The 25,351-nt window shown below is 43.6% G+C and overlaps 1 protein-coding gene across 1 annotated transcript in view; it reads right to left on the bottom strand.

Moving 5' to 3' along the window:
- LOC125451131 (ATP-dependent Clp protease ATP-binding subunit clpX-like, mitochondrial) overlaps positions 1-25,351 on the bottom strand; it is a 59,152-nt gene that overhangs the window by 12,105 nt on the left and 21,696 nt on the right. Inside the window, exons 6-9 of the mRNA XM_048527899.2 lie at positions 24,703-24,867; positions 14,009-14,097; positions 7,677-7,841; positions 922-1,218 (exon numbers count right to left, since the gene is read on the bottom strand). Coding sequence (XP_048383856.2) covers positions 922-1,218; positions 7,677-7,841; positions 14,009-14,097; positions 24,703-24,867 — 716 coding nt within the window. The remainder of the gene's footprint in view (positions 1-921; positions 1,219-7,676; positions 7,842-14,008; positions 14,098-24,702; positions 24,868-25,351) is intronic.

Raw genomic sequence — 25,351 nt, 5'->3', positions numbered from 1 at the left:
CCTATATCTGCTTCCCTTTATTTTGAGGAGACGCCCTCTAGTCCTAGTTTCACCTGCTAGCGGAAACAAGCTCCCTGCCTCCACTTTATCTATTCCTTTCATAATCTTATATGTTTCTCTAAGATTTCTCCTCATTCTTCTGAATTCCAATGAATATAATCCCAGTCTATTCAGTCTTTCCTCATAATCCAACCCTCTCAACTCTGGAATCAACCGAGTGAATCTCCTCTGCAGCCCCTCCAATGCTAGTGTACCTCTTCTCAAGTAAGGAGAGCAAAACTATACACAATAGTCCAGGTGTGGCCTCACCAGGATCCTATACAGCTGCAGCATAGCCTCCCTGTTTTTAAACTCCATCCCTCTAGCAAAGACAGACAAATTTCCATTTGCCTTTTTAATTATCAGCTGCACCTGCAATTCTACTTTTAGCGATTCATGCACAAGGACACTCAAGCCTCTCCGCACAGCAGCGTGCTGCAATTTTTTACCACTTAAAACATAATCTATTTTGCTGTTACTCGTATCAAAATGGATGGAGGAAATTGGATTATTATCTGAAAAGGGAAAAAAAATCGCAGGACTATGAGGAAAAAGGGAAGTGGTACTAGGTGAATTGTTCATTAGGATGCCAGCACAGAATAATAGACTAAATAGTACGCTCTGCTGTAATCATTTTCTGATTTGGAGTCCCAAATTCTGGCAGCATATAGTTCTGCTTTCAAACAATGTCAACACTTCTTTTTATCAACTGCAGACGTCTGCCCTGCAATACAGTGGTTTATTGAATTGTGATTAATTCCATTTCTTTTTACTGTGAGCTATACAGTCAGAACTAAACCATTCAATTATTTAATCATCTGCAACTGCACTTCTATTTCTGTTTTCTGCACATCTTATCATGTCAAGCAAGTTTTTGCATACCTTATCCATGTCAAACAGCATCTTGTACTGCGTTATGATTGCATTTTGTGGTTCTGTCAGAATACGAACCAACATGTCCTCATTTAAACTATGCAGCGCAAGAACCACTGGAAATCGTCCTACAAATTCTGGAATCATTCCATATTCTACCAGGTCTCTAGCCTCCACACTACAAAGCAATTTGTCTCTCTCTTTGGACTCCTCTTGTGTATTCCCTCCTGAGGAATTAGCCAGGCCAGCTGCGGCCACAGCTCGACGGCCAGTGCCCAGGCTAGACGTTGCACCAAATCCTAGGTACTGAGTGAAAAAATAGAATATTTTAATTTACATTTGCTTTTAAGAGCTTTATTGAACATATGAAATTCAAATAAGTTGCAGTTTAAGTTAAGAAAATGTTAAGGATAAGACTGTCAAAAAGAGATATCTGATGAAGGGTCTAGGCCCAAAACGTCAGCTTTTGTGCTGCTGAGATGCTGCTTGGCCTGCTGTGTTCATCCAGCTCCACACTTTGTTATCATGGATTCTCCAGCATCTGCAGTTCCCATTATCACCTTGTTAAAAGTTTTCTTTTAGCACATGTTTGGGTCAGCACGGTGGCTCAGTGTTTAGCACTGCTACCTCACAGCACCAGGGACCCAGGTTTGATTCCACCCTTGGGTAACTCTCTGTGTGGAGTTTGCATGTTCTCCCTGCATCAGTGTGGATTTCCTTTGGGTGCTCTGGTTTCTTCCCACAGTCCAAAAATATACAGGCTAGGTGGACTGGCCATGAAAAATTTCCTGTAGTGTTCAGGGATGTGTAGATTAGGTGGGTTATAGGTGGATGAGTCTGGGTGAGATGGTCTGAGAGTCGGTGTTGACTTGTTGGGCTGAAGGGCCTGTTTCCACTCTGAAGAGATTCTACGATTAGGACAAATATATGTTTTAAACAATTGCTATAACATATTTCAAGAGCTAAGGGCTGGTGATCGATTTGTTTGTAGACTTTTGATTACTGTTCTTTGAAATAGGAACAGGATTAGGACATTCAGCCCTTCAGTTCTCCTACTCATCAAGAATCTATCTCAGATTTAAACGTACACAAGGACCCTGTGCTCATAGCTTTCTATGGCAAGGATTCCAAATACTTACACCCTCGGAGAGAAGAGATTCATCATCATCTCAGTCTTAAATTGACACCTCTTAATTCTTAGACTATGCCCTCTGATCCCAGACTCTTGCATGAGGGGAAGTATCCTCTCAGCATTTACCCTGTCAAGCCCCTTAATAATCTTATATGTTTCAACAAGGTCATCTATCATTCTTCTAAATTCCAATGAGTGGAATCCCAACCTGTTTAACCTTAGCTCATAAGAAAATCTGTCCACACAACGGATCATCCTGGTGAACCTTTTCTGAACTGCCTCCCATGAAATTATATTCTTCACTAAACAAGGGGACTAAAACTACTCACAGCACTCCAGATGTGGTCTGATCAGCACCTTGTGCAGTCACAGTATGACTTCCCTACTGTTATACTCCATCCCCCTTGAAATAAGGGCCAACATTCTGTTAGCCTTCCTGATTGACTGCTGCACTTGTGTGTCCTAGCTTTCTGCATTTCATGGACAAATACTCCCAAGTCCCTTTGTGTTGCAAATTTTCTCCACTTAAGTAATACTCTGATTAGCAGAGGCATTACCATGCAGAGAACAAGGGGACCATAGGTTTGAGATAACAAGGTGTAGAGCTGGATGAACACAACAGGCCAAGCATCGTCTTAAGAGCAGGAAAGCTGACGGTTCAGGCCTAGGCCCTTCATCAGAAATGGGGGAGGGGAAGGGAGTTCTGAAATAAATAGAGAGAGGATAGAAAACACATAGAGGAGAAGACAGGTGGAGAGGAGACAGACAGATCAAAGAGATGGGGATGGAGCCAGTAGAGGTGTGTGTAGGTGGGGAGGTAGGGAGGAGATAGGTCAGTCCAGGGAGGATGGACAGGTCAAGGGGGTGGGATGAGGTTAGGCGGTAGGAAATGGGGTTGTGGCTTAAGGTGGGAGGAGGGGAGTTGAGAGGAAGAACAGGTTAGGGAGGCGGGGACGAACTGGGCTGGTTTTGGGATGCAGTAGGGGGAGGGGAGAATTTGAAGCTTGTGAAATCCACACCTTGTTATCTCGGCTGCTTGGCCTGCTGTATTCATCCAGCTCTACACCTTGTTATCTCAGCTGCTGAGCGTACTGTGTTCATCCAGCTCTACACCTTGTTACCTCAGCTGCTTAGCGTGCTGTGTTCATCCAGCTCGACATTTAGGCGCGAAATGTCAGCTTTCCTGCTCCTAAGATGCTGCTTGGCCTGCTGTGTTCATCCAGCCCCACACCTTGTTAACACAGATCCTCCAGCATCTGCAGTTCCTATTGTCTCTGACTATAGGTTCGCATGCTTCGAGATAATTTCTAAAAAAAGTGCAAGGTTTGAACATATTCTTTTTGTTTGCACAGAACAAGTCCTTGCGTCTGAGCATACCTTTCCAGTAAGTGTAAAAAGAGTTGGATTATGAACTCACTTGATTATATTCTGCAACATAAGGTGCTAATGGTTATTCTACTAGTTGGAATACATTATTGGTGGTGTCACATGATGTCAGATCACATGGTGCTGGGCCTGAGAGAACATTTTAATACTGTCCTGCAAAACCATATCTCTGTAAATAAATATAAGCTGTTAATAATGTTCTCTAGAATGGGTTCCATTCTTCATCTATCAATCAGAAATCTGCTAACTGAGAAAACAAGTTGGAAGAAGGTGCAGCCACTGCTCACCTGCATTGTGACGGGAAACCCAATGTGGTGTATGGGTTTTTATATTAGATTAGATTCCCTACAGTGTGGAAACAGGCCCTTCGCCCGAACAAGTCCACACTGCCCCTTGCAGCATCCCACCCAGACCCATCCCCTATAGCCCACACACACCTGAACACTACAAGCAAATTAGCATGGTTAATCCACCTAACCTGCACATCTTTGGACTGTGGGAGGAAACTGGAGCACCTGGAGGAAACCCACACAGACACGGGGACAATGTGCAAACTCCACACAGACAGTCGCCCGAGGCTGGAATTGAACCTGGATCTCTGGTGCTGTGAGGCTGCAGTGCTAACCACTGAGCCACTGTGCCACCCCTGACTATGGTTCCTTCAAGCCTGAAGTGATCTCGTTTGAATTAGGATATCCACCTTTTTGAACTAACTTGAAGAATTCCGCCTCAATTTGTTGTATTAATGAAACAATTTGCAAATTAACTGAATAATACTTCCATTACTGCAGAGGTTGTTGGGAGCAATCCAGTTTCAGGTCCATCTCCTACAAGTGTCTTCTTTACTCTGACCAGTTCCAAGTGACATCATGAGAATAGGTGGTGCTTACAGCAGTCAACCAATTACTAATCCTTTTCAGACTCGCATACATCAAGTGTTTTAACTACTGCTAAGTTTGCTCAGCTTTTTTCTTATTTCAAGGGCTCCTCATGAGATTTTCTGGAGGGCTACTTGTTGATTTTTGGAGGGTATGTTTTAGTTTTTGGAGGCTACTGTATCACTCTCACTAACTTAATTCTTATGTGGTCGAATTAGTTAGTTGAGTTGGCAGAACAGCTCGTTTATGATGCAGAGTGATGCCAGCAGATTAAGTTCAATTCCTGCACTGGCTGAGGTTACCATGAAGCACTCTCCTGCTCAACCTCTCCCTTCACCTAAGGTGGACTGACCCTCAGGTTCAACCACCACTAGATGTCTCTCTTTCTAATGAGAGCAGCCCCATTGCAGACTATGGTGACTTTACCTTGACAACTTTATTAGGTGATGCAGTCACATAGCAACAATTTTTTATCTGTGTTGTCATATGGGATACTTAGAGTAATTTATCAACATTGCCAATAACAAGGAACTCGCCAATAAACATAAAGCAAGGAAAGCACTAATTCCCCAGGTACCATGGTATTTAAATTTTCAATAAACCTCTTAAAGAATAATTGACACATACTTCAACATACAAAAAGTTATCATCTTAAATCAATTTCCACAGATTAGTGAGGTCAAAGCTAATGCATTTCCAGCACAAAGTTTGAAAGCTGGATCATTTTAACCAGGCAGCTACTTCCTTTTACTTTAACTGCATCTCAGATCTCAATCCCAGATTTAATTTTAGCAGTACTCATTACAGTAGAATCCACATTTTCTTCAAGTATGGGAGCTCCTGAACCAGAACAAGATTTTCTACATACATTTGTAAGGAATTGGTTACTTCAGTAATTCATAGTTTTCTTGGATCCCAGTTAGCTTGTATTTTATTGACAGATTGAAACTGTTCCTTCTCCATTTCAGCCTCCTTCTCCTGTTGGAGCTCACACACTCTTCCCACAAGTCGCTTCCAGCCATCTCCTCAGCTCCCATTTCCACCACTGCTGCTCACTGACCCTTGACCCATTTGACAGAACTTGGCAAATGGCTGCTCCTGATCCCAGACTCAGTTAATGATGGCTCCTGATCGTGGTCTGGGGGAAAAGTTTCCCTGGTAACTCTCTCTTTCTTCACTTACAAACCCTGATCATGGCTCCTACATGCTCAGGTTTCTTTTCTCCTGTGTTTGTCGCTGGTTAGTTTACTGGTGAGCCGATCAGTAGCAAGCATAAGGCAGTTCCAGCCTGTGATTGAAAAAGTGACTGCTCACCATTTCCATCCATACAAGCTAACAGGGCATATTTTCTCTGATTGATGGCCCCCACGAATGATTTTGTCAGGCTGATATTGGGTCTCATGGGGCTGCATTTGCCCATCGCACGCATGCACTTTGAGAAATGTTGCCCTGCCATTAATGCTATGTGCATTTGTCCTGATGAAAGTAAGATGAAGAACTTCAGCAACATGCCTCTCTTTTCAACAATTTCAAGTTATTTATGATTAAGCAATAGTTTGTTAACATTAAGCAAGCTTGCTGAATTCTCGGAACATTAAAGGTAATCTTTTCAAAATGTTATAAATCTCATGGCAAGTACTTGGTAGAAAATTATAGCAACTTTATTTATTTTTAACGGTAGATTTTATTCAAATTAAGAATGTCTGTAATATTAGTTTCCTCTTGAAACAACATAATATTTCCCCTTCATTTTCTTTTCCTTCCTCTTCTGTAAAATATAGTTCCAAGGATATCCATTCATTAACACACCCAAAGGCTAGCAGCTCTGAGATAGGGCTTCCTATTCCTGATTGGAAGAAATGTCACCTCTAGCCAATTAGTGGCTAAATGGCTGTAGGGCAACTGGTGCTTCCTCCGATGCGCTGTTGGCATGATGAGTGACTGGCAGTGGTGATGGGGAAGAGCTTAGGTAATGACTGTTTTTGAGGGTTTTGGGCATCAGATGCAATGTAGCCATTGAGTGGAAAATTTCGGAATTTAGTTAGTGTGGAAGTTCAGTGGAGTAAAGGAAGGTATATCTTTACATTTCTGAATACATCAGCTGCTGGGAGCTGGTGCACGCACTCAGTTTGAAAAAAAAGGTTAAAAAAAGTTATAAAAGCAGGGGTGTGAGAAGCTGATTGGCTATAAAATCCTTAATATAATGAACTGTGTAAAATGATTCCCCAAGGACACTTGAGTTAGGGAAGATCTATGAAAAGAAAACACTAAAATCTTAACACAGATACCTAAGAGAATTTGCTGTTTATTTAAGAATGTATTACTTTCAGTTCTAAGTGAGATCAATATTTAACAAATACAGCAAAATTGTGTTTAAGAATAGCAATTAATGTGATTGATTAAATTAATAAATTACATTTACCTAATCGGCAAATAGACAATGGTGGAACAGGCATTGTGTTGAAGCTATGAATGTGGGATCTTCTGGACCTAGAACCATGGAGTCATAGAATCAAATAGCATGGAAACAGACTGTTCAGTCCAACTTGTCCACGCTGACTGAGTTTTCCAAACTACATTAATCCCACTTGCCTGCATTTGCCCACAACCCTCTAAAGCTTTCCTATTCATGAACCGTTCCAAATATCAGGTCAGGCAGGCAACCAACAATGGGGACCTGGGACCTAGTGTCATGCAAAGCTGTGAGACATAAGTTCAAAAAGTGGAAGACAGGTGGTGGGATCAGTTTTGAAGAAGGTAATTTTAAGAAACCAAGGTTAAAAGAGACAATAGTTCCAGCATTTGTATTTTGAGTTGACATCCAGTGAAATGTCTCTGTCTGATGGGGTCAGTGTGTTAACATTCATGGAATCTAACCTCTGTTCTGTCTTTAATAACCTGGCACATAAAATAAAAGAGGGTCTTAATTATGGCAACAACACAGAGCACCGACTGTTGAATGTAAGTGCAAAGAAATAAACAAGTCACTTCATACGCTACATGGAAGAGAAGAGGAAAAGTCAAACTTGTGTCAGAGGAAAGTATACCTAGAGATAACAAGATAATTATATGTTGCTTCTTATAGCAATTTCAAAGCACTCTCACCAAACACACTTGCAGTGACTACATGATGGATCTTTATAAGACTCTCGTGTGAGGACTCCAACATCTGGAGTCCAGACCCTTTACACTGATCTAAGCGCTAAAATCCGCCCTGCCTTAAACCTAGATCTTAACCTGTGAATAATCTGTTTTAGACATTATATAGGCAATGAGAATTACTCTGGTAGAATCACCACCAAGACACGGCAAATAAATTACTATGAATATTAGAAAGAACATTTAGTATTGCAGAATTAAGAAGGGACCTTTTCATTTTTCCTCCTGCTGATTACTCTGTCTAGTCCATTAAAAGCTCCTGAACCAACAAAAAGTATGTTGGTAGTGTCCACTGGAATGGTATCCATACGATGTCTCTTTGAGCTTTTTTCTGGGACATTTACGATTGTTCCCTCCATGATTTTCAACAAACCCTGAAAGAAAAGTGCCATTTTAATGCTTGCTATTGCAGGCCCTTGAAATTGTAATTCAGGTTCTCAGCACTATATATTGCAAATTATAAAACTGAAGAATAATTAAAATACCTTGTAGGTCCAGATGATAAAATTAACTAAGATCTGAGCAGTTGTTACCTTGTCAATTTTCCTGAGTCCAGAAGATTTCTTCCTCAACTGCTCCTAGGTTTTGTGCATAGATGAAGCAGCAGCATGCTACTTCCGTACATAGTTCTGGTGCGGTATTATAAAAAGAATATTGAGGAAATGGGGAAGGTGCAAAAGAGATTTACCGAAACAATACCAGAACAGAGAGGTTACATCTATCACAAAAGATTTTACGACCTGAGACACTTTTCTCCAGAAAGAAGAAAGTTGAGGCAAAAATTAAAGTTACTTCAAAAAGAAGGGTGGTAAGTGTCAGATAATTGCTAATGAATCCATCTTGGAATTCGGAAGAATTTTTTTCACCTGGAACTGGGTTAAAATTTGGAGCTTGCTATCCACAAAGAATTGTTGAGGAAAGTAACATTAATGCATTCATGGGAAATTTAGGTAGTCACATGAAGAACAAAGAAGGGTACACTGGCCAGGGCAGATAAACTTACATGGAATGATGCTTATGTGGAGCTTTCACACCAATGTGGACCTTCCAGACCAATTGACCTATTTCTGTTCTGTAAAAATTATGTAATTTCCATCAGAATACCCTAGTCCTGTCCTTCACTGTAGGGTGGCCTTTCACTCAAAAGGACCATATCTATTTGTAGCAATGGAGCTATAATAAGAAGAATACAAATTCTTTCATGAGCTTTCAGATAAGATGTCGCTTAACTCCAGGGCACTTGTAGTATATCTCTAGGATGGATATGGTGACAGTTTACTCCACATATGTCAACTAGCAGGCTTTATTATTCAAACCTTGAGTAAGGTACATTAACCCCCGACGAGTGCACAAACTGTCATGACCACGTTATTTGTAACTTGGCTTTCAATGAGAAATTGACCAGCAAACCAAATAATTAAATATCTCTATTGTTTAAGATTTTTGGGTATGTGCACAGGATTACTTGAGTAAATGGGTAATGAAAAAATATCAACAGATCGTTGAACATGCCACGATTGAAACTTACAAGATTTCCCCATGTTTAAATGAACAGACTGAAATCTCAGATTTTTTTTTGTTGGTTTTTGATTTTATGTATCTGGGAAGGAAACTCAGGAAAATCTCTCCTAAAATGTGCAAGTAACAAACATTTTAAAACTTAAGCTGTAAAAATATCACTTAATTACAATTATCTTAAAAGTTATTGTTTCCCATTTACATGTCTCTAAAATCTTGCGGGTGTAGTTTCTTCTCATGATCTGTTGCATAAAAATTTATCAAGGTAAATACTGGGGAAAATGTAGTTGTTGAAAGTTGTTACTTTTTCAATTAGTGATAGAGTCACAGAGATGCACAGCATGGGAAAGGATGCTTCGTTCAAATATGTCCATGTTGACCAGATATCCTGAGTTAATCGCATCCCATTTGCCTGCATTTGGCCCATATCCCTCTAAACCCTACTTATTCAGATACCCATCTAGATGTCCTTCAAATGTTGTAACTGTACCAGCCTCCACCCCTTTTCTCTGGCAGCTCATTCCTTATACGTACTACACACTGCATGAAAAAAGTTGCCACTTAGGTCCCTTTTAAATCTTTCCCCTCTCACCTTAAACCTACACCCTCTAGTTTTTGACTCCCCCATCCAGGGAAAAGACCTTGTCTGATAACCCCATCTGTGCCCTTCATGAGTTTATAAACCTCTATAAGATCACTCCTCAGCCTTCGATGCTCCAGGGAAAATAGCCCCAGCCTATTCAGCCTCTCCCTTTAGCTCAAACCCTCTAACCCTGGCAACATCATGGTAAATGTTTTCTCAACCCTTCCAAAGTTTACAACATCCTTCCTATGGCAGGGGCACCAAAATTGCACGCAGTGTTCCAAAAGGGTCCTGTACAGCCGAAACATGACATCCCTGCAGCTATACTCAAAGCACTGTCCAATAAAGGCAAGCATACCGAATACCTTCTTTACTACCCTATTTACCTGAGACTCCAATTTCAAGGAGTTATGAACCTGCATTCCATGGTCTCTTTGTTCAGAAACACTCCCCAGGACCTTATCATTAAGTGTGTGAATCCTGCCCTGATTCAGATTTCCAAAATGCAGCACCTCATTTTCATCTAAATTAAACTCCATCTGCCACTTCTTGGTACATTAGCTGATCTGATCAAGATCCCATTCTACTTTGAGGTAACCTTCTTTGCTGTCCACTACACCTCCAATTTTAGTGTCATCTGCAAACCTAATAACCATACCTCCTATGTTCAATCCAAAATATTTATATAAATGACGAAAAGCAATGGACCCAGTACCGATCTTGTGGCACACCACTGGTCACAGGCCTCCAGTCTGAAAAACAACCCTCCACCACCACTCTCTGCTACCTTCGAGCCAGTTCTGTATCCAAATGCTTGTTCTCCCTGTATTCCATATGATCTAACTTTGCTAGCCAATCAACCATGAGGAACCATTTCAAAAACCTTACGGAAGTCCAAATAAATCATGTCCCCTGCTCTAACCTCATCAATCCTCTTTGTTACTTCATCAACAAACTCAATCAAGTTAGTGAGACATGAATTCTTAACCACAAAGCCATGTTGATTATCCCTACTCAGTTGTTGCCTCTCCAAATACATGTAAATCCTGTCCCTCAGTATTCCCTCCAACAACTTGCCCACCACTGACATCAGGCTCACAGGTCTACAATTCCCTGGCTTTCCCTTACTACCTCTCTTAAACAGCAGCAACACATTAGCCAACCTCCAGTCTTCCGACACCTCACCTGTGGTTATCGATGATACCAATATCTCAGGAAGGGGCCCAGTAATGATATCCCTGGCTTCCCACAGAGTTCTAAGGAACTCAGGACCCAGGGATTTATCCACCTTTTCTCATTTTAAGATGTCCAGCGCCTCCTCCTCCTCTGTAATATGGACACTTTTCAAGATGTTGCTATTTATTTCCCCAGTTCTATATCATCCATATCATTCTCCACAGTAAACACTGATGCAAAATACTTGTTTAGTACCTCCCCCTTCTTCTGCGGTTCCACACATAGGTGGCCTTGCTGATCTTTAAGAGACCCTATTGTCTCCATAGTTACGCTTTTGTCCCCAGTGTATTTATGATATCCCTTTGGATTCTCCTTAACTCTACTTGCCAAAGCTATCTCATGTTACTTTTTGCCCTCCTGATTTCCTTCTTAAGTATACTCCTACTATCTTTGTGTTCTTCTAAGGATTCACTCGATCTCTGCTGTCTATATCTGACAAATGCTTTCCTCTTTTTCTTGACCAAAATCTGAATTACTGTGGTCATCCAACATTCCCTACACCTACCAGCCTTGCCCTTTTTACCCGAACAGGAACGTACTTTTTTGGGACTCTCGTTATCTCAGTTTTGAAGGTTTCCCATTTTCCAGCCATCCCTTCACCTGCAATCATCGGCCCCCAATCAAGGTTCTTGCCTAATACCGTCAAAATGAACCTTCCTCCAATTAAGAACTTAAACTTATAGATCTGGACTACCTTTTTCTATCATTATTTTAAAACCAAAAAATTATGGTCACTGGCCCCAAAGTTGTCCCCCACTGACACTTCAGTCACCTGCCCTGCCTTATTTCCTAATAGTAGGTCAATAATTGCACCTTCTCTAGTAGGTACATTCTTCTTAACTGGCCTATAAATCTTACGATCTATGCTTTATTTCTGCAAGAAATCCACAGAATTAATTACAGTAAAGTGAAAGAGACACTAATGGGGCTACAGACCAATAAGTACCCTAGACCTGATGGGATGCATCTTACGATATTAAAAGATTTAGCACCCAGGATGCTAGATGCATTGGTAATAATCTTGCAGGCATCCTTAGACTTTGGAAAAGTCACAGACAGTTGGAAAACTGCTAATGTAATACCTTTATTTGAAAATGGATAAACAGTTATCTTCCAAGGTGAGCGGCAGTGAGGGTGAGGTCAAGTCCTTGTGAGGAGTGAGACCCTAGCATGGCCAGGCGCTTATGGACTGTGATGTGGAACTATTAGCTGTGTTTCTTTGTTTTTCAGTAAGAAGGACAGTAATGTTTAAGTTATTAACTTGCTATCTTTATTTTTCTGTGAGTTTTGAGAAGATTTGTAGCTCAGGTTGAGGTTCTGGATGTGAGTTTGCTCGCTGAGCTGGAAGGTTAGTTTTCAGACGTTTCGTCACCATTCTAGGTAACATCATCAGTGAGCCTCCGACAAAGCGCTGGTGTTACGTCCCGCTTTCTATTTATCTGGTTAGGTTTCCTCGGGTTGGTGATGTCATTTCCTGCATTGGTGATGTCATTTCTTGTTCTTTTTCTCTGGGGATGGAAGATTGGCTCCAAATCAATGTGTTTGTTGATGGAGTTCCGGTTGGAATGCCATGTTTCTAGGAATTCTCGTGCGTGTCTCTGTTTGGCTTATCCTAGGATGGATGTGTTGTCCCAATCAAAGTGGTGTCCTTCCTCATCTGTATGTAAGGATACGAGTGATAGTGGGTCATGTCGTTTTGTGGCTAGTTGATGTTCATGTATCCTGGTGGCTAGCTTTCCACCTGTTTGTCCAATGTAGTGTTTGTCACAGTTCTTGCAAGGTATTTTGTAGATGACGTTTGTTTTGCTTGTTGGCTGTATTTTTCTGTTTTAGACTAAGATTCTGTGCCTAGGTACATCTGTACCCAAGATGGGCACGGAAAGTGGCAGCTTGTAAACTTTTCACTGTTACTCATATGAGGGAGTACATGCGAAATAATAGCTAATTCTAATTCGCATTCTAATTCATCAGTATTATTGGGAAAATGTTAGATTCCAGTATAAAGAATCAAATAACAGAGCATTTAGGCATATATATGACTAAGCACAGTCAACATGTCTTCATGAAGGGAAAATCATTTTGTATATGAATCACAAAAAGCAAGCCTCTAAGTTCAGCAGGAAACAAGGACAGCAAATGGAATGTGGGTTTTTATTTCAAAGGTATAAAGTTTAAAAAGAGGGAGTTTTTTCTCAAATACAGGGCACTAGCCAGACCACAGCTAGAATACAGTGAACTGTTTTGTGTCCATTATTGATGAATAGATATATTAGCAATGGAGATAGTCCAGAAAAGGTTCACTAGGTTAATCCCAAGTATGGAGGGAATGTCTTATGAGGAGAGGTTGAGTGGATTGGGCCAGTACTCACTGGGGTCTAGGAAAATGAAAGATAATATTATTGAAATATATAAGATGTTTAGGGGACTTAAGAGGGTAGATGTAAAAAGGTAATGTGAGAGACTCGGACTAAAGACATAATTTCAGAATAATGGGTCATCCACAAGACAGAGCTGAGGAGAAACTTTGTCTCTCAGAGGGTAGTGAACCTATGACATTCTTTATAATGAAGGAATGCAGAAGTTGCGTCATGAAGTATATTCAAGGCTGTGATAGACAGATTTTCAATCAATAAAGGCTATGGGGAGAAGGCAGGAAAGTAGAACTGAAGATCCTCAGATCAGCTATGCTCTCATTAATAGCAGAGCAGACTTAATGGGTTGAATGCCTACTTCTGCTCCTATGAATTATGGCCTGAAAGAAATGGCTCTCTGCTACCTTGTTATGTATCAAGCCAGATTTTCAGGTTGAGAAAACTGTGTACACCTTTAGATATGAAAGGCAGGACACAAGTGTGGAAGACCCTACTTCATTTCAATACATCCTATTTTCACCAACAAGGGAAAGGGTTGAGGTGTGGCTCAGACAGGAAGGAAATCCAATCTCAGCAGGGCCATTTGAAGTTAGTGTTGATTTCAAACATGCCCCACTTTTACCCCACATGACCACAAACATGGTCTCCTCTACATTGGGAAACAAAGCGCAAACTGGGTGCCCATTTCGCAGAACACCTATGTTCTGTCTGTAGGAAAGTCCCTGAGCTCCCACTTGCTGGCCTCTTTAACACAGGTCCTTGTTCTGCTGAGTTGAGAAATGTTCTAATTCAAACTACTTGTCTCGTCATGAAAATCTTTTTTATCACTCACTTGTTGCACACCTTCTCCTCCTACGTCACGAAGCTGGTATATTCCCGGAACTGCTCCAATCTTATCCACTTCATCAAGAAACACAATTCCTTGAGGAATAAAAGAAACATACATAAATATTCAAAAACTGTATTGAAACACATACACTTCAGCCTGCAACACATGTAATGAGTATGGCTTCTTCATTATAGGTATTTGTACTGACCCACATGATATTTCGGCTTCCAATGTAGATATTGAGATACGTTGACTACCTAATTGCCCAAGGTCAGTCCTTCTGAATGTTTCCCTGTTGCTGGAGGCACATTGAATCAGATGAACAAGAACTGCAAATTTGAGCACTGACAGCCAGTGAACGAGTTCCTAGCCAAGACGGACTATCACCATGTTTATCTGGTAAGTGAGGGGTGAGGACAGGATGAGAAAGGGGGAAATTAGGATGGTATGGACTGTGGCAGTGATTGGGAATAAGTAGGCCTGCTGTCATTCGCTGTTTCAAATCTATTGGGCGATGTGAACATTGCACAGATACTGAATTTGCATCATAGCAAGCTTCCCTACATTGAATAAGCTTAGAGGGTATAATGAGCTTCACACACTGTTCACAGGCAAACTCCTAGTCCTCTGAGCTAGTAACCTAACATTTTGTAGAGTGAAAGGCCAAGTTAGTAGATCAAGTTGCGTCCAATTTTTAGATATAAAAGAGAGCAATTGCTTACTCATTCTGTGCTGGAACAGTTCAGCACATACTATCAGTAGGCATCCACAGCAAGTGTCAGAAACAGGCATTAGTTTTTTTGCACGAACAATGAATGAGGCTAATGCTTGTTTTCCAACTTTATACCTATTTTCTAATCAACCTACTCAGCAATATTATTACACACCACTGGAACCAGTGGGACTTGGCTTCCTGACTCAAAGGTAAGGATACTACCATAGAGCCACAAGAGCCAATTTAAAAGGCAGGAATTAAACCCAGCTCCTGGCTCAGAGGTACCGACGTAATCACTACATCACAAGTGCAGTCAATATTATTACAAACTTCTGCCGCCGGTGGAACTTGAGGCTGGATCTCCTGGCTCAGAGACAGGGATACTCCTACTGCACCACATTATGAAAGATTGTAGCTGATTGCAGCTGGGGTTGTCAATGCTGTTATTAGTTTTTTTTATGGGACTTGTTTATCAAATTGACAATTCTTAAAGGGCATGACTGAAGTCAGGGCACCAACCCTGCAGAAACTGAAGACTGATCTCCAGGATACTACTGCAAGGAAATATGAAAATAAAATCAGGCCATTAAACAATTTATTTGCATTTTCTTTGGGTACTTTGTTTATGAGTTAATAACATAATGTTGTTCAAGAAAAGAAAGGTTGGTTAGCAGACCACAAAAATCTAATTGCATCCTGAAAAGCTTATACGCTTACCAGTTGCTGTGGAAAAATATGGTTCCGATTAAAAAAAGGTCTGATGGACTGGCCAACAGCAGGATATTACAAGGTGGCTGACATGCAATGAATTCTCCAGGAATACATCCAACCAGAGTTAGCAAATCTTTTCTGAAGGCTACTACCTTAAAGGTAGATTTTTTTATTTATTTTAATTTGAGATTACATCACCAGATAACTCCCACCCACTATTCAACCTAGCTGATTGCCCACTTTACATCAGATTTAGAATCACAGATACAGAAGCCTTTTAGGACATGGGGATAGCAAAAACTGCTGATGCTGAAATCAGAGTCAATACAGTGTGGAGTGAAGGAACACAGCAGATCAGGCAGCATCATCGGAGCAGGTAGGTCGATGTTTCAGGTTTACACCTTTTATCTGGACTGGAGAGGGCGACAGGAGCTCGGAAAAAAATGGGAGGGCTGGGACAGGGGGAAGATAAGTGTGATGGTGATCGGTGGATGCAGATAGAGGGTAGTGGAGATTGCTCAGTGTGAAGGGTAGGGCGGAGAGGTGAGTATAAAAGTTGTGTCAGGTCAAGAAAGCGGGGATGAGAGGGAGGGTTGAACATGGGATGAGACTGCGGATGGGGAGATATGAAACTGGTGAGTTCTATGTTCAGGCCATTGGCTGTAGGCTCCCAAGGTGGAATATGAGGTATTGTTCCTCGAGTTTACTGTGGCACTGGACGAGGCCTGGGATGGACATGTCACTGTGGGAGTGGGAGGGTGAGTTAAAATGGTTGGCAACCAGAAACAGTTGTTGATTATAGAATGCAGAGTGCAGGTGACCCACTAGCAGTCACCGAGTCTGCACCTGGTCTCAATGATGTAGAGGAGACCACGTTGGGATCAATGGTTAAAGTAGACCAGGTTGGAGGACATATCGGTTAGATTTGGAAAGATTGTTTGGAGCCTTTGACGAAGGTGAGAGGAGAGGTGTAGAGCAGGTGTAGGGCCTCCTGCTGTAGCAGGGCAAGGTGTCAGGTGTGGTGGGGTTCATGGGGAGTGAAGAGCAGACAATGGAGTTGCGGAGTGAGCGGTCCCCGTGAAAGGCAGGTATAGGGATGGGCAAGGAAATATCTCTTCGGTGGTGGGGTTGGATTGCAGGTGGCAGAAGTGGTGAACGATGATGTGCTGGATGCGGTGGGGTGGTATGTGAGGACCAGAGGGACTCTGTCCTTATTTTTATTGTGGGTAGGGTATTTGAAGGCAGAAGTATGGGAAATGCAATAGCTGCAGTTGATAGCATTATGGAACACTGGAGGGGGAAAAGTGTAGTCCTCGAAGTAGGAGGACATCTGGGATTCTAGGACTGGAATGTTTCATCTTGTGAGCAGATGCTGCAGAGGCAGAGGAATTGGGAGTGTGGGATTGCATTCTTGCAGGAGGGTGGGTGTGAGCAGAGGTATTCAAGGTGGCTATAGAAGTCAGTGGGCTTGAAACAGATGTCGGTGCTGAGACTATTCCTACAGATGGAGATTGAGAGGTCCAGGATGGGGAGGGATGTGTCAGAGGTGGTCCAGGTGAGCGTGAGGTTGGGGTGAAAGGTGTTAGTAAAGTTGATGAACTGTTCAAGCCCCCACGTGGGAGCACAAGGCAGTGCTGATATAGTCATCCATGTAGTGGAGGGACAGGTGAGGGATAGTGCCAGTGTAACAGCATACATCCCACAAAGAGGCAGGCATAGTTTGGACCCATATGGGTGCCCATCATGACCCGTTCAGTTTTTACAAAGTGGGAGGAGTTAAAGGAGAATTTGTTGAGGGTAAGGACAAGTTCAATTAAGCAGATAAGGGTGCCAGTGGAGGGGGGTCTGCTGGGCCTGCGGGAGAGGAAGAAGTGGAGGGCTTTTAGGCCATGTGCATAGGGGATACAGGTGTACAGGGACTGGATGTCCATGGTGAAGATGAGGTGTTGGGGGCTGGGGAATTGAAAGTCTTGGAGGAGGTGGAGGGCATGGGTAGTGTCCTGAACATAGGTGGGGAGTTTCTGGGCTGGAAGGGAGGGGGTAGGGGAAGATGGAGTTGAGGTCGGCAGAGATGAGTTCATTGGGGTAGGAGCAGTCAGAAACAAGGGGTCGACCGGGGAATTTGTGGACTTTGGGAAGGAGATAGAAACGTGCGGTGCGGGGTTGGGGAACAATGAGGTTGAAGTCTGTGGGTGGGAGGTGTCCTGCGGAAATGAGATTATTGATGGTCTGGGAGATGATGGTTTGGTAATCAGGTGTGGGGTCATAATCATGGGGACAGTAGGAGGAGGTACCAGCGAGCTAGTGTCTGGCCTTCGCGATTTCAAGGTCAGGTGGCCATACGACCACCGCACACACATATTGGTGGGTTTAATAGTGAGGTTGGCGTTGGAGTGAAGGGAGTGGAGGGCTGTGTGCTCCATTGGGGACACACTGGAGTGAGTGAGAGGGGTGGAGAATTTCAGGTGATTGATGTCACAACGGCATTTGGAGATGAAGAGGTTGAGGGAGGGTAGGAGGCCATGGGGTGGTATTCGGAAGGATACGGTTTGTTGGAGGTGGGAGAATGGGTCAGCAGAAGGTGGGTTAGACTCAAGGTTAAAGAAATAGGTACAGAGGTGGAGGCAACAGAAAAAGTGTTTGACAACTCGGTGTGTACGGAATTCGTTGATGTGTGGGCACAAGGGAATGAAGGTGAGTTCTTTGCTCAGGACTGAGCATTCATCCTCAGTGAGGGGGAGGTCTGGGGGATGGTGAATACCCATCAGGGCTTGGGGTGGGGCTAGGGGTAGAGCTGGAGCTGGGACTGAGGGTCGAGACTGCCTCAGAAGTGGGTGTATGTACAGGAATGGTCACCTGGGCAGAAGCAGAAACAGCGATATGGTCAGCAGTGTTAATGCAAGTGACGTAGTCAATGGCGATAGATGCAATGTAGTCAGCGGTGATGGGAGTGACGTGGTAGGTGGCGATGGGAGTGATGTGGTCGGCGGTGTTGGGAGTGACGTGGTCGGTGGCGATGGGAGTGACGTGGTCGGTGGTGACGGGAGTGACACAGTCGGCGGCGATGGGAGTGACATAGTCGGTGGCAATGGGAGTGACGTGGTTGGTGGTGTAGGGAGTGACGTGGTAGGTGGCGATGGGAGTGACGTGGTCGGTGTCGATGGGAGTGACGTGGTCGGTGGCGATGGGAGTGATGTGGTCGGTGGCGATGGGAGTGACGTGGTCGGTGGCGATGGGAGTGACATGGTAGGTGGCGTTGGGAGTGACGTGGTCAGTGGTGATGGGAGTGATGTGGTCAGTGGTGATGGGAGTGACGTGGTCGGTGGTGATAGGAGTGACGTGGTTGGTGGCGGTGGGAGTGACGTGGTCAGTGGCAATGGGAGTGACGTGGTCAGTGGTGAAAGAAGTGACGTGGTCGGTGGCGATGGGAGTGATGTAGTCGCATTGGCGGGAGCACACTGTCGGCATCAGCAGCACTGTCAGCAGTGCTAGTGGCGTTGGTGAAAGCTGCATTGTCAGCGGTGTTGGCTGAAGTGATGTTGTCTGCGTCAGTGGAGGTGATGTCGTCAGCATTATCAGCAGGAGCGGCCGAGGCGACCGCGTGATTAATGGCACCAGGTGAATTAAGGATGAGGTTGTGGGGTTGGGGTTTAGGATAGTGGAGGAGGTCTGTGCTTGGAGTTAAGCACAAGCAGGTTTGCTGTACTTATCATACTTGATGTCTGACAGGACAGGGTAAAGCATTGGTTGAGGGAGTGGATCTTGCGTAAAATGAAGAGCAGTGGGGGCCCTTTGCAGGGGGGGAGAGAGGGGCTCTGAGATGGGGTAGGGCTGACGGTAGTGCGAGGAGACACCGGCACATCACTGCTAGCATGGAGCTGAGGATGTGCAGAGAAAACCATTTCTGGAGGTCCAAGATGTACTGTCGATAATGGTTGTCACAGTTTGGAATGGTCTGAAAGTTGTTTGGAGTCCATGGGGTAGGAATCAGCTGCCTAGGCAGGTACTAAGAAAGGAGCCATGGCTGTAGTAATGGGTTTGTTTCAGTACATGGTCAAGGAGCTTCAGCGCCGAGATCACCAATGGGTTGCAGTGGGAAAGAGATCCACTGAGATCTTTTCAGAGGGAGGAGGACAACTTCTTCAGGGTGGGCATCCTTGTAAGAGGGTTTTCAGTGACGAGGAGACAGCAAGAACTGCAGATGCTGAAGCCAGAGGCAATACAGTGTGGAGCTGAAGGAACACAGCAGGCCAGGCAGCGTAAGAGGAGAAGGAAAGTTGATGTTTTGGGTTTCCACCCTTCATATGGACTGGGAAGGGGGAAGGGATCTTGGAAATAAATAGAGGGAGGAGGGTGGGGCTGGAGGAAGGTAGGTCGGATGGTGATAGGTGAATGCAGGTTGGGATTTACGGAGATAAGTCATGAGAAGGTTGGGGTGGATAGGCGAGAAAGAAGATGGACAGATTGTGTCAGGTCAAGGAGGTAGGGATGTGAAGGAGGGTTGGACATGGGATGAGAGATAATGGGAACTGCAGATGCTGGAGAATCCAAGATCAGCCTCCGACACTTCTGCCATCTACAATCCGACCCCACTACCCAAGACATTTTTCCATCCCCACCCCTGTCTGCTTTCCGGAGAGACCACTCTCTCCGTGACTCCCTTGTTCGCTCCACACTGCCCTCCAACCCCACCACACCCGGCACCTTCCCCTGCAACCGCAGGAAATGCTACACTTGCGCCCACACCTCCTCCCTCACCCCTATCCCAGGCCCCAAGATGACATTCCACATTAAGCAGATGTTCACCTGCACATCTGCCAATGTGGTATACTGTATCCACTGTACCCGCTGTCGCTTCCTCTAGATTGGGGAAACCAAGCGGAGGCTTGGGGACCGCTTTGCAGATCACCTCCACTCGGTTTGCAATAAACAACTGCACCTCCCAGTCGCAAACCATTTTAACTTCCCCTCCCATTCCTTAGATGACATGTCCATCATGGGCCTCCTGTAGTGCTACAATGATGCCACCCGAAGGTTGCAGGAACAGCAACTCATAGTCTGCTTGGGAACCCTGCAGCCCAATGGTATCAATGTGGACTTCACAAGCTTCAAAATCTCCCTATCCCCACTGCATCCCAAAACCAGCCCAGCTTGTCCCCGCCTCCCTAACCTGTTCTTCCTCTCACCTATCCCCTCCTCCCACCTCAAGCCACACCTCCATTTCCTACCTACTAACCTCATCCTGCCTCCTTGACCTGTCCATCCTCCCTGGACTGACCTATCCCCTCCCTACCTCCCCACCTATACTCTCCTTTCCACCTATCTTCTTTTCTCTCCATGTTCGGTCCGCCTCCCCCTCTCTCCCTATTTATTTCAGAACCCTCTCCCCATCCCCCTCTCTGATGAAGGGTCTAGGCCCGAAATGTCAGCTTTTGTGCTCCTGAGATGCTGCTTGGCCTGCTGTGTTTATCCAGCTCCAAACTTTGTTATCTTGGACGTGGGATGAGACCAGTATTGTGGATATTTTCAAACTGGAGGAGGCCATTTTTTCGGTTTGGTGATCGGGGTGAGGTCATAATGAGGAGACAGTCAGTGAAGGTGTTGGAGAGTATGGCACCTGGCCTCTGCGTTGTAGAGGTCAGAACACCATACCGTATTTTTTTTTGCTTTGTTAATCTTTCCAAATCTGATGGGATTTCACTTGGGTGTCCTCCAACCTGGTCTATTGTGTCTGTTGATACCTCTCTGGCCTCCTCTACATCAGTTAGACCAAGTGCAGACTCAGTGACTGATTCATGGAGCATCTGTGCCCTGTACGCTATACTTAGCAGCATCTTCTGGTTGCCAACTATTTTAAATTCCCCTCCCACTCCCTGGGTGACATGTCCATCCTGGGCCTCCTCCACCATCACATTGACACTACACCTAAACTGGACAAACAACACCTCATATTCTGCCCTGGGAGCTTACAGCCCAATGGCCTGAGCATAGAATTTACCAGCTTCAAAATCTCCCCACCCTAGCCCCATCCCATGGCCAGCCCTCTCTCTCATCCACATCTCCCTGTTCTGACACAATCCTGTCTTTCTTCTTTCTCACCTATCTGCTCTACCTTTCCCACAACCCCCTACCTGCATCCACCTATCACCATCTCCCCTACCTTCCTCCAACCCCACACCCCTCTCTCTCTCTGATTTCCAAGCTCCCTTCCCTATCCTCAGTCCTGATGAAGGGTATAAACCCAAAACATCAACCTTCCTGCTCCTCTGATGCTGCCTGACCTGTTGTGCTCCTCCAGCTCCACGCTGTATTGACACTACCTTTTAGGACATGCAGCCTGCTCCACCATTCCTTCAGGCATTGAACAATCTCTGATATAACTCCAAACATTTGTCCTTGGTAACTCTGGTCAAAAGAATCTCTCAATTGTAGATTTAAAATTAATGATTGGTCTAACATCACTTCCTGGAGGAAATTCCAAACTTTCATCATCCTTTCTGTGCAAAAGTATTTCTTAGTTTCATTCTTAAAAATGTCTGGTTATAAGTTTTAAACTTTCCCCAACTTAAACTTTCCAACTGAAGGAATACTTCAAGAGCAAAGTTTTGCAGATGCTGGAAATTTTAACAAAAACAGAAAAGTTAGTACTCTTTGCGTCAAGCAGCATCTATGCAGAGAAACAGTTAACAAGTGGAGCTTTCCCCATCCGTGGAGTGGCATGAGCATATTTCACAACCTTGAATGGCCGTTTGCTCCCCTCAAAAGCTGATAGCTAGAATGAACTTTTACATGCTGACATGTATGGGATCATTATTGATTTTGTACTGTTATAAGCTAGGTGTAAGTGCCACTAGTTCTCACACTTCCTCTCCCTACCCTTACACAAATGTCTGTGCCAGCTGTATGCCACCTCATGCTGAATCTTCCAACCACTGTGGCTCCTCATGCCCCATGCATGCTAAGCTATGCTCCTCCACTTACTTTCAATCCCTGTGATACTCCATAGCAAGTTATAATACTTCCATACTCATTGATGTACTGAATAGAAACGGTGAATCCGATCATGACAGTAAGATACGTAAGCAAGAAGTTTTTTAAAGAGCCATTCATTCGTAACTTTCCACAATGTTAAAAAGTCCTTTCAGCACTGGGAAATGAAAGCACTTATCATCCAGACTCTTTAAAGTTTCAGGCAGTTGAAATCTCTTTTAACTTCTGGAAATAAACGTTGTGCAGTCGATGGAAGAGATCAGAGCCAGAGTTGTCACTGAAGCAACGTTTTCCAGAATAAGACCATAAGAAAGAGGAATAAGAGAAGGCAACTCAGCCCTTCGAGTGTGTTCCAAATTCAGTCCAATGTCCCACCCTTTCCCCATTACCTTTGATTACCTACTGAGCAAGAATCGATCTGTCCACCCTTAAATGTAGACAAGGACTCTGCTCCTAAGCTCACTGTGGCAAATAGTTTCAAAGATTCACATCCCTCTGAGAGAAGAAATTTATCCAATCTCAGTCTTAAATTGGCGCCCCTTAATTCTGATATTATGTTCTTTGGTCCGAGACTCACCTATGAGGGGAAACACCTTCTCAGCAGTTACTCCTGGTGTTCAGCAATTTCAGCACTCAAATAGATGTCTGGGTTCTCAGTCAAGACTGATTATGTATTTTTGGTGCACAACTTGGCATCAGGGGTATGAGGAGCCATTAGGCAAGTGAGTAGAGGGCATAGTCTGGCATGGGGGCATGTCAGCTATTGGAGGAGTGGGTAGATGGCACAGCCTGGCATGGGGTTATGGGTCATTGAGAGGATGAGTAGAAGGACCTAAATGACAAGGAGGCATGAAAGGTCATGGAAGCTGGGAAAGTCAGCGTAACTTGGAGTGGGGAATAAAGGATCATAGGGATACATGGAGTTGGGAACCCAAAATTGAGATCCAACTGCTATTTTTAAAATGTTGCTGGCTCAGTGAAAATCAAAAACAATTAACTCTGCTTTTCTCCACAGATATTGCCTGATTGTTCAGTAGAAATAGCTGCTCTAATACACCCCATTGTTCCTCTAAAAATATCATAAAAAGTTTGATCAAACATGACTTCTCCTTCAGAATTCCTAGCAACAGAATACAAGCTCGTGTAGCCTTCCAACAAAATGGCCCAGGCACAACACCTAACACCTGCCACCATGACTCTCCCCAATTCCATGGAGGGAAGGTTTGTAGGCCCATTGGTAGGTGAGGGTAATGTGACTCCATTCAGGGTAATGAGTAAGCCTGTCGGATCTGGCAGGTCAGTTCCGCGGAAGGGTTACTGGACCTGAAATATTAACTCTGTTTTTTACTTCACAGATGCTGCCAAACCTGCTGAGCTTTCCCAGTGATTTTGGTTTTGTTTCAGATCTGGCAGGGGTGGGTTTAGAAATGGCGTTCTGATTGGTGACTGTTTGTTGGGGGTACAAGGGTGTAAGATGTTGGGGCAGGTATAATTGAGTGAGTTGAGGGTTTCAGTTTAATGGCTCCCCAGGAATCAGAGTGGATTTTAAATCCTCAAACCTTTGCTGGTTATCTATGAAGTTCAAGTGAGTCCGCACCCTTTGAATTTTCTGACTTAATAGACTCTTTCAGAGAGTTCTGGTTGGAGGGAGCTCCAGGCCCGTCCATAAATTCAGTTTCCTGTCCAGTTCCTGTGGAGTCAGCTGTATTAGGGATTCCACACATTTCTCTGCACAACTTCAGTCTGTGCTGCTCCATCAGCTGCCTGGCCATCAGCATATCTGGGCCATTTTGTTGGGAGGTTACAAGTGCCAAAGTGGCTCACCTCTTAAAAGGATACTGCCCCAACATACATAACAATCACACATAACAATGTAAAACGTTTTCATCAGCATAATTTAGATATGAAGGACGCTCAGGTTCTGTCATGTTACTGATTATGACTTATTGGTCCTGAATTGATAAATACCAATCTTAAAAGTTTAATGGCTTTAAATATTTATATATTTAAATAGATTCGTAAACTGTGTAACAAGTGCAATAATCTAACCTTTAAAACTGTACAACATTTACAGGTTAGCAGCAATATAATTTCATTTTTTTAAAAAAATGAGCAGAAGTGTTTTCAGGAAAGACGAAAGAGTCGCATCTGACTTGTGAAGCTTAATGTGCATAACTGGTCATGTTTAAATCAATTACAGTATTATGAGCTTTATGTTGTTTGGAGAGGTTCAGTAACACAAGTGTGATGTACGTTTTGGCAAAAATAAAAATGATTATACCTTGTTGAGCTCTTGCAACACTGAAGTTTGCATTCTGCAGTAGCTTAGCAATAACCGATTCAATATCTTCACCGACATATCCAGCTTGTGTTAGACAAGTACAATCACAGATAGCAAATGGTACATCCAAGCACTTGGCTAGCGTTTGGGCCAGTAATGTTTTCCCTATGAAAACAAAATAAAAGATTTGACTGTGAAATAAAACTGTTAATAAGTAAGAACATTTCACGAATATAAATATGTCCAAGAAGCTGCAGCTCATTAGAATGTGCTGTGACCTCTTCCTGCAACTTGCTTATAATAAGTGTGGAATTCCCTCTTCGTCTCCACTTCTTGGACCAAGACCTCCAGTGCAACATTACACAAGCTTGGCACATGTTTGTGGTCACCTTCTGCCAATGTTCCAACTATCAATCATGATTTATACCTTAAGTTCCATTTGAAATACAATGTGCCCCCCACCTTGCACCCCACGATCCATATTTAATAAGTTTCATCTTTCTTTAATTACTTCAATCCATTCCCCATATCAGGCTTCCCCCTGATATGTACAGCAAACTGGCAGCCAAAATACTTGTTACATGAAGCAATCATTAAATTTTGCTGGAGTCTCTGGACATAGTCTGAACATACCTGATTTTGGAAGCAA

This window comes from Stegostoma tigrinum, chromosome 3 (assembly GCF_030684315.1).
Source record: "Stegostoma tigrinum isolate sSteTig4 chromosome 3, sSteTig4.hap1, whole genome shotgun sequence".
NCBI lineage: Eukaryota > Metazoa > Chordata > Chondrichthyes > Orectolobiformes > Stegostomatidae > Stegostoma > Stegostoma tigrinum.
Note: the sequence above shows the minus strand (reverse complement) of the source record. Positions and strands in the feature narration are given on the sequence as shown.